Source organism: Limulus polyphemus, unplaced genomic scaffold (genome assembly GCF_000517525.1).
Source record: "Limulus polyphemus unplaced genomic scaffold, Limulus_polyphemus-2.1.2 Scaffold913, whole genome shotgun sequence".
Taxonomy (NCBI): domain Eukaryota; kingdom Metazoa; phylum Arthropoda; class Merostomata; order Xiphosura; family Limulidae; genus Limulus; species Limulus polyphemus.
The window spans coordinates 320130-330922 of NW_013666523.1; the positions used below are offsets into that span (position 1 = coordinate 320130).

General features: G+C 31.3%; 1 protein-coding gene across 1 annotated transcript in view; it reads right to left on the minus strand.

Annotated features, from left to right (window-relative positions):
- The window catches only part of LOC106461202 (scaffold protein salvador-like), a 35191-nt gene that overhangs the window by 18460 nt on the left and 5938 nt on the right, over positions 1–10793 (minus strand). Inside the window, exon 3 of the mRNA XM_013920999.2 lies at positions 5953–6065. Coding sequence (XP_013776453.1) covers positions 5953–6040 — 88 coding nt within the window. The 5' untranslated portion in view covers positions 6041–6065. The remainder of the gene's footprint in view (positions 1–5952; positions 6066–10793) is intronic.

Consider the following 10793-nt stretch of genomic DNA (forward strand, 5'->3'; position numbering starts at 1 on the left):
ATGTATATAATATTAGATTATCATGAATAGGTTTTAGAAAAGAGAATAAATAATGCTTTGCTTAACTCTATGTATATGGGCTTGTTCATTTTGACCAACCTTGAAACTATACATCTTCACAAAATTTGTTAAACTTTTATTAACCAATTAAGTCTGTTGTACACATAAAAGTCAAATTTTTGAATAAAGCAGTTTTACAAATGATAAATCTGCGAACTTACAAAGCCACTACTGAGTCCATCTGAATGAATGGTGGTTTTCATGATAAGAATAAAAACACTTTTCACCTTACACTTTAAGTTTTACTAAAACCTCCTAAATGAATATCAAAATACTTTTATTGGTAAAATTTTATATTTATTTCTTATTTTCTCTACCCTAACACCAACTGTATTGGAAACTGTGAAACAAAGTCTTTAAAAATACAAAGTAAAATGATGAATACCCTTATTTTTTCTAGAAAGACGAGATTGTAACAGACAGTTATAATTTCTATTCTAGCATAGTCTCAGTTTTCTACATATTTCACATCTGTTTGTTTTTAATGTTATTACTTCACAATGCCCTTTAGGTTCTATCTAATGACATTATAGGCAATTAACCACATTGAGAGAACTCACTGTAAACAACCAATCAAGTTACAATCACATGATACAGTTAGCTTGAGCTGGTCTTGCAAGTTTTTTTTTTTATTTACATTTTATCATCCAACATAACAACTTTATAGCATTTATATTTTAGTAACTTTTTTTAAAAAATATAACAATAATTAAATAATTTACATATAAAACAAGAACTTTAAAACTTGCCTAAACAAATCTGTACTCAAGAACGTACTTCAATAAGACTACTTTTTTTTTCATGCTACATTGGTTGTCTAGGAAATAATTAATGTTGTTTTCAAATATGCATTTTGTAACATAAAAAATACTGGGCACTAGAACAGAATGTCCAAAAACTACTACAATTTAACTCATTTTCTACCTAAGCTATAAATGGGTTTAAAAAAGTCTATCACTTTTCGGAGCAGCGACTTTAGTCAACACATTTCAATATTTCCTTGCTACTTACTGACTTTGAGTGCCAAGCAGACAATCATCAGATTCATGTAGTTCAGAACTACTCTTTCTGTTGGTTATAAACAGAACAGCAATGCAAAATAGAATTACAGACATGTCTTAAACGATATCTCAGTTAGGCAAGAAAATTGGATGTTAATGTTTAATATTCTGGTTTGTCAATATCTATGTCATGATTTTGTAATTAATTTAACACCAAAACTCATAAAAAGGTAGAAAAAAAAAACTGAAATGGTATTCAAATCACAGATGAGTCATGTGACACAGAGAAGTGAAAAATGAGAAATTATCTTAATATTTCCTTTTTAAACTAACAAATTACAATTTGATGACAAGCTTATTGACATACATTAATAATAAAGTATATTAATTAATTTCTGAACGTAACTCTGTAGAAAAGTTGTGACGAGTATTTTAACCCACCCGTATCCAGAGGGTTAAACTGTCAACAAGTGCTCTTGCTGCTAGACTGTTTGGCTACAGAAAAAATATCTGCTGTTAAGAATATTGATGTTATTTGTTGTTTTCACTTATGTTCATAAACTGAATTAACAAATGATAAAATCATTGACCATAAAAATATTTTCATATCACTAAAACAAATAGTTGGATATTTCAAGATAGACAAGTGAGATTCTTATAGTGACTTAACTAGTCTCACCAGTTGCTAAGGTTGAGAAAGCTGTGGAGAAGATAGGTAATTTGGTGGATGGTTCTAAACAGAATTACTTTTTTTACAGTGCATCTCAGAATGAATGATATTGTTTTATTACAGACTAGAAGGGTTCTTAACAATGTTTAACAAACTTCTGAAGCAAATGCAAAACAAAAGTTGGTATGGTGCTCTTTCACTTCATTTTTGGGTAAGATTAAAGCTGAAAGTTTTGAGTAAAGTGCAAGGATTAAATGGGTGAATGAGCTGAGATATATATATAGAAAAAAGTTATCTGGTTAAATTTATGTAAAGTCTGAAGGCTAAATATATGCATTTGATCATAATGGGCAGCACTTAATCAAGTTGTAAAGTGTTTAAGGAAGTTCTTAGCGATTTCATTGTGAACTGATCAAACTCAATTAAATAAACACTAAGAAAGACATTGTGACTTTGGGTGATAATGTTTTGGTTCTCAGTATATGTGAGGCTTACAGATTACACATTTCTACTGAAAAGTTAAGAGAGTTTTTTTTCGTTCATAACAATTTAACAAGATGTTAAAACTAAAGCTAGCTTATTGAATCTTAAGGTCATTAAAATCTTAGTGAAATGAAGACAAAAAATTGTGTGACATTAGAAGTTTCCAAAAGAAATATGAACTATCAAGAAAATAAACAAAAGATACAAGTTGATTTGCTTGTAAGAAATTAGTTTACTGCTTGTGAGAAACATGATTTTAATGAGATACGTGACCATGAGGTGTTTGTTTTGAAGCACCTGAAAGAAAAAGACAAGAAATGTTTGATAATAGTTATGTAAATACACATAACTTAGTTGACAAAGAGAAGCAATCTCACCATCATGAGAGAATGCTTTAGCAAAACTTTTTGGGAAATTTGTTCTTAAGAAAAAAATAAAGAGAGAGTTTTGGGAGATAATATGTTCCTCACCAGATAATATGAGAAAAAATAGTTAGATATATTATATAAGATAATTTGATGGTAGATTGGGAAGAAAATTTTTTAAATTCCACTATTTTTCAAAGGTAAAATATTTCATAGAGCATTAAAATTTTAAAAAGAGTAAAGCTCTTTGTTCTAATTAAATTTACCTTCAAATGTAGAATACTATTGGTAAGGGTTTTAGGGGATTTTGACAGACATCTGCAAAAAGTAGTGTGGGGAATTTTTAGTGGTTGGAAGATCACTAAAGTGATTCACATTTTAAAGAATAAAGGATTAGATGAAACACTGGAAGTTACAGACCTATTAGCTTTAGCTTCTACTATTATAAAGAAGCCTGAATTTATTGTCAGTGCAATGTTTGTGTTAATGTTCTTTTTACATATAAATCCATAAGTGCTAATATCAGGGATGGAGAAAATTAGTTTATAATGCATCGTAGCAACACAGACAAAAATTATCTTCTTGTTGCTCTTTTATTTATATTCATCACTGTATAGTTTTCAATAAAATTGAGCTGTTTCATCTGCATTTACATTGATTTCACTCTATATCAAACATACTGTTTCTTGTGGTGTTGTATACAGAAATATTCTGTCCTGTTTTATGGAATTCACCATACAGATAGTTGACTTAAATGTAGTGCTATTTATCTTCAAAACTGTGTACTATCCAATGAGAACCTTGTGATACAAAAAAGCAAAGAAAATATCATGGGCAAATCAATGCAATGTAGAAAAAATTAAGATATTACTACATTTATTAAGAAAAAAAAAATTAATCATTCTTCTGTCTTTAAGTATTGTGTAAAATAAACAAGGAACCTAATTTTTTCCAAGTGGTTGTAGATTAAATACTTTTCAATCCATGCCTGTAATTAAACATTTGGTGAATTTACAGCTTCATAGTTCAAACCGTTTCACTTCACTATGTAAGGGCAACCTAATACTGTTTCTGCATAGTTAAAATCAGAATGTTGATAAGGTGTTATCACTAGCCAGGCAACCTTCAACCAATAATGCATATTTAAGACTGAAATGTTGATAAAACAACTGTAGTATCATTGATCATTCCTATTAACTCTTTTAGCACAGGTTCGGTCCCTGGGACTGACCTCAATTATTTTGTACTTGTTATAGTTTTCATGCTATAAGTTTTAAATTAGCAAGCACACATTAATGAAATTTGGCAGATTATCAGTAAACATTACAATGCTTTCATACGCAAAATATAATTTTTTTTATTAAATCTTAAGTAAAGCAGTGTTTTCTCATGCTTTTTTTTTTCTTTCGCATGTTGCCAATCCAACATGCAAGGTAATTTTTCATTTTAAGATTAAAAATACTTTTGTGCATTAGAAAATTTTTCAAATTTCACATGCAAAATCTTTATGATTTCCAGATAGTTATCAAACATTTCTCAAGAAAAAAAAACTGTATATTTTATCTGTTATTTTCAGTAACAAATTTCTGTACGGATTTGGTCGATTTGACCAATCTTGTAACCAAATGAAATAAATATAAATTATGCCTATTTCATTCTAGAATTACTACAAATTATAACACGAAAACATAAATATTCAGATTAAATAGCTTAAATCTCATAACATTATACATGTATATATATATATATATTTATTATTATTATATTGACCTTTCAGCCATTCCTAGTTAACAATACAGAAGTTACAATTATGTGGCGCAAGTGCACTCATGTTACCATATCCAATAAACTAAAACTGACCTTTAGTCTTTACAAAGTGAACTGTCTTGGCTATGTTTTAGTAGACTAGTATTTTGTAAGATATCGTCACATTTCAATTATTATACATTACATATGTATTGATTATTATTATTTAGAAATAAGTTCTTAAACTTATTTTTCTTAAAACACAGAACAGTAAATGAAGAAGTAAAGCAAACAATTATCTCTTCTAATTACGACCTTTGTACTTGGTTGCTGCTTGCGGTAGGTTACTAAGACTTTTAAAATTTTGAATGTGGAAGATATGAAACAAAATAATTTTTTTTATGTTTTTTATATACATTTGAATAACTAAAAAATCATAAATACCACAGAATTCAAATATAATTTATCAAGCTTAGTAACTAAGCTGTATTTCAGTCTAAAAAAATATGAAATTTTGAGCAGACTAAAAACACAACTTACCTCCTTGAAATCTTGATTTGAAAAAAAAGAGATGGTGTCCAAAGACATTAAAATGGCTAAGAAAGCCACTAGAGGGACATTCTGAGCTTCTAATTAGTTATTCATGTCATATATAGAAGTAAGTGTATATATAAGGGAGCGTTTCCAAAAATGGAGAGGTGGGCAGGGTGCCACTGTTTGACTTATTACATGAGCAATATCTTAAGTAATTGAAAAGATAAGAGGCTCTTAATTTATATTCTAGCTTGTCAATATTGGTAATTTGAGTTCCTAATTCATATGAAACTATATACTTAGTATTTTGACATTACAAACATCTAATTTGAACCAGTGCTGCATTCAAAATACCACGTGACACACAAAAATCTACGTTTAACTGTGTTTTTTTAATATTTACTTTTAAATTAAGACATTGAGTAGGGTATAATACTAAAATTTGAATTATAATCTACAGCTTGATACCAAACTTATTGACATAAATTCAGGAAATAGAAGTTCAATAAAATTTTGAATGAGAGTCAACAAACCCGATGACATGGCCTTTTACCCATGAGCCATCTGGAAAGGGTTAATGAGCTATTTCCATGGCATTTTTTGCTGTTTCGTGTGGGATGCAACATGTTTCCCAAGCACATCCCATGCCACATGTATTACAATCTTTTGTTAAAGCTATGTTGAATAAGGTTACAGCATAAAGAGGAACTTATCTCTAAAGACAAAATTATCCTTTAAGCTATTGGTCCATTGTAAATGTTCTTGACGCTGTTGCAGTGAAGCCTTTTTCTATCTTGCTGTGAGTGGAATACACCTTATTAAACATGTCACATACAAGTTGACCTTGTGAAGTTAGTGTTTAATTATTACCTACACAATAAGTTATCACTCTGTTGCAACTGTGAACATCTGGTTTAGTTTTAAAGCAGGTAACCTGGAGTGATTACAAACTTTCTATTTCATACTAAATGTATCTGTAATATAAAAAGAGTAAATGTTCACTAAAAAAACATACTTGTGTATATGAAATAATTTTGGTTGATTAAAGAAACCAGGACATAATAACAAATTATGTAAGTGAGGTACAACTCACTTCTTAAATCTGGAGGATTTTCTTTCTTGACATACTTTCCTTCCACTCCATCTCTCAAATATTTGTGATCCTTCTTTCTTGACAACATCACATTTCACCCATTGTTTAAGTCTCTGAAAGATGTATACACAGGCAACTTGCATTATTTTGACACTGTATGTTTATTACATAAGTCTGTAACAATGAAATACAATAACTTTTTTTTGTGTAAAAAAGAAAGGATTAATCTAGAACAACCAAACCTTCTGTTTTTATTACAACAGTACAATATGCTAAGTAGCTAATAAGTTCACTGATGTACTCAGTGCTGTAATTGTCTTCAAAATATTAGGATACATTGCTAAACTACCCAGAGCAGAATAGTTTTATAACCTATGCTATGTTCATTTATTAACCATTTAAAAATACAATTATATCATTCTTAATACAAATACAGTTATTCTACATTGTTTTTATCTAAATATCATTCAATACAAGCTTGTTCCTGTTTATTCTGAATGAGTAAACATGAGAATGGCTACATATATTTACAAATGCACCTTAGATAGATTTTATTCCTTGGTGAGAAGAAGCCCAAAGTTTTGGATCCATCTATACCATGTCTAAAACATAGCAGCAATTATCTTAATGAATATTTGTGTATTGTCTTATATCCTTCTCTGAAAATACTAATTATCAACTGCTGGAATGCATGCACAAAAATTTATATTTAGCAATACAGGCAACAAAAACTGTAGATAAATATCCAAATTTAAATTTACTATAATTAATAACAGCACATTCTCAATCTCAAAATATAATTACCTGATATATTATGGACAATCTCAAAACAATTACTTTTTACTCTCTTGCTTTCTGAAATTCTAAAATTATTCTCACAAGTTACATACATCAGGGTTCTTAACAGTCCTTAAAAAGTCTTAAACTTAATTCCTGTGAGTATTGATGCTGCATCATTTTCATAACTTTGGTTTATTCCACCCTGTACCTATGCTTAACAGCATTACAGTACTTTGCATTCATTCGATCTAGGCCTACACAAACTGGGAGCACAAAATCAAGTTTGCCATGCATTCATTCTGTCTATGCCTATTAATTGGACCGGGAACAGAAAATTGAGTTTGGCTTCTTTTGATAGACATGCTCAGTGCTGCTAATGTAAATAGTGGGACTAGGCCTACTGTGCTTAACACATTGCAGACAGGTTATGAGTTTACTCGTATTTCGTGCAAAGCATCTTTGTGTGCCACTTATTAAAATGTTGAGTTTGAAAGGAGTCGGATGCATTTTAATTTGTTCATAACTCAACTATAATTTTAATATTTATTTGAAACATACATAGTATGTACATGAGGATACCTAATTATTTTTAAATTGTGGTATCTTGTAAAACATTTTCCTATATTGAATGGAATCACACACAACTTGCATTTCACTTCTTTTCCCATGGGCAGAACAAACTCTGCAGGCTCTGGTAGGAAATTTCTTTTTTCCTGTAGATGAAATTAACATAGGAATATGCTGCTTTGGGGGATCCTTATGTGGGGCTCTCTTTGTACCTTCAGATGATGAACAGGGTTCCTTCCTCTCTAGTCCCAGTGAGCTTTCTTTCTCTTTGTCAGTAATCCATTCTCTTGCTACAGAGAGGAGGAACTGCTTATATTTTATTTTCTGTTGATTCAGGGCTTTGTAGATTATATATGAATTGAAAAGGCCACAACTTATTAGATAAAGTACTACCTCTTTTGTTCATTTCACTGTTTTTCTGAGAATGGTGTAGTACGAGAGGTACTGATTTGTACGATCAACACCTTTCATGTAGGCATTGTATTGGAGAACACACACACACAGGTTTTTTTTTTTCTCCAGCTTTCAATTTTTCTTTCCTGTGGTAGAAACAGATGAGTCATGGTGGGTGAAACCATTCTCACTTCTCTCTCTTGTCTTTCAATATGAAAACAAGAACATTATAACCTTTTCTATGAAAAGCTGTTTCACGTTTTTTCGTTGTTGAAACTTCAGCCTTCAAGCTTGGCAGCAACCCTCTATTCACTCTGATTGTTCTGCAGACTTGTTTTATGTTCTAGGAACAGGTTTGCAATGGAAGTACTGTTGTAATAACTGTCCTGGTATATGTGGTGCCATAATCCAAGATTTGGAGCAAGAACTGAAAGAATAGTCTCCTCTTATTTTTCCCCTCACCAGTACACATCTCCATGGTGCAGATATAATCTGTGTGACTCTTACACACCATTCTCACCAGCAGGCCATATTTTACAATTTTTGCAGGGTTGTATGTTCAGAATCTTAGACGTCCTCTCCATGGAATTATGCCCTCATCCAATGACAACTCTTGCTTTGGTTTGTATAGTGTCCTGAATTTATTGAGGAAATAATCCAGTACTGGTTGAATTTTGAAAAGCCTGCCTGCTGACTCATCCATTTTATGATTATCAATGAAATGCCAAAACGGCCAAATCTTTTTTTGGCTAATTGTCTGCAAAAATTTTGGGCTAATCAAAAGAGGATCTGTTGACCAATAATACTTCCAGTTATATTTCCTTGTCTGTCCTATTAGTAGGATAAGGCCTAGCAATTTCCTCATGTCTGCAGACCATTGATGTCCTTTAGATGACATTTTATTATGGTAGGTACACATTTCCTGAGAAAGCATTTCAAACAAGTCATCACCAAACATTAGACTTGTCACGGCAGCAATACTTTCAGGTTCAGATGGAGTTATAGTGACCCCTGGATTTCCTTAAAACATTTCCAAGTTCAGTGGAATATCTATTTCTGACCAATTATCATTATCACAACGGGAAAACAAATCACTAATAGAAACATTTGTAGAATCATCATCACTTTCTGATTCAGAATCAGTTGAAAGCATAACAACTTTACGTATCTTTGTAGGTCTAACACCACTGTAGCTAGAGTCACTGTAAGAATGATCCACAAACACATCCACATCAGAATCTTCACCTTCACTTGGAAGATCTGACAAATTATCATCAAATAGTTCAGTAATTATCTCATCTTCACTCATCACATTATGTTTTCTGTGAGAAGCCATTTACAGAAATATGGTTACTGTAAACAAAAATCAGAAAAATAATAACTGCCCATGACAAAATAAAACATGTCCAAGTCCTTTTGAATGCAATATTTTAATAAATGGCACACAAAAATGCTCTGCATGAAATACGAATAAATTTGTGACCCATCCACAATGTGTTAATGCATTTCCTGCTTGATTTTCTTTTTACTTTTGAAATTTCACTGGCTTTCTAGAAGAAGTTGAAACAAAATTCAACAGAATAAATGAGCAGATTCTCAATGATGATGCATTTTTCATTAATATTCCTCTTGCAGGATTATATGATCCAACAAGTAGCATACAAATAGATGTCTACAGGTCTTAAATGTGTCTTTAGCTTGGTCTTAAAAAGGACTCAAATTTAGTAAGCTGATAGTGCTAGGAACCCTGCACACACACACACACACACATACATACATACATACATACATATGTATATATCAAGCATGTAATTTTAGTTTTGTTAGTTATACTTACTTACCATTTTTTAAACACATGCTTTCACTCCTAGCAAAAATATTAAGATTCCCATGTATGTTATTTGCATTGTATGTAAGACAAACACAAAATATTCTTAACATATATATAAACCCAAATCAACCTAATAGTGACATGAAATCATTATCAACATCTTGATTTCATTCCTTCATTTAAAAGAATTGCTCCATTTGATGCTTTTTATCAATGTTCTATCATTTTACCAATTAAAAAAAATATATATACTCAGTACAATAAGACAATATATAAACACCAATTATTTATATAAATGCTTAAAAAATTTTTATTTTCAGGCTATAAGTATAAATACAATGGTTAAGACTAGTGTAGGAGTTAAACATTCCCAGTTTGTTAGGTATACTAGGTGCAATGAGTGAGTTTCATTTGGGTACTGGTATGTACTTTTAAGTAAGCTAGTAATGAAGATGTGCAATTTTTATGTAGAGATTATAGGTTGGTGGAGAAATTGGAGGCTATAATGATTAAAGTAGAGGCAATAGATAAAGAAAGGTGTAAGCTGTGGGAAATGGCAGCAGGATTTCAAGAGGAGCTTAAGCTTTTACATGCAAGGGATACATCAGCTAACAATGACTTTCAGGCATTTGGAAAAGAGTACTATTAGAGCTAAAAGTAGTGAATTTAGTTATAATGAGCCTATTTTGTTGAGCAACAAATTTCAGCTCTTGGCTTCTGCAGAAAAGGAACTATTGGAGGGAAGGAAACAAAAGGATCAGAGAAGGATGTGAATGATAATGAGTTTATAGTTATAAGTGATTCCTTGACAAGGCATGTGGATAGAATAGTCTGTGGGGTAAATAGGGAGAAAAGAATCAAATTATGCTTCCCAGGGGAACAAGTGGAGGATATAACTGACAGAGCAGGAGATATAATAAAGAGGGCTAGAAGAGATGCAGTTTTTGTGCTGCATGTAGGGGCTAGTGATGTAGGGAAAGGTAGGTCAGAGTAGCTAATTAATAAGTATAAGGGGTTGATAAAGGCATTTAAAAAAAAGGACATAACTTAATTTTGTCAGGGATACAGCCCAGAATTAACTGTGGGGATGAAGTTATAAATAGATCACTAGGGCTAAAGGCTCGGCTTAGGTTAGTATGTAATGATGAGCGGATTGGCTGGTTGGACTTGTGGGATCAATTCAGTGGAAGAAGCGAGTTTTTCTGGAATGGATGGTTTACATTTAAATAAGATAGGGGCATGCTTGTTTGCTATAGCTATTAACTCAGCT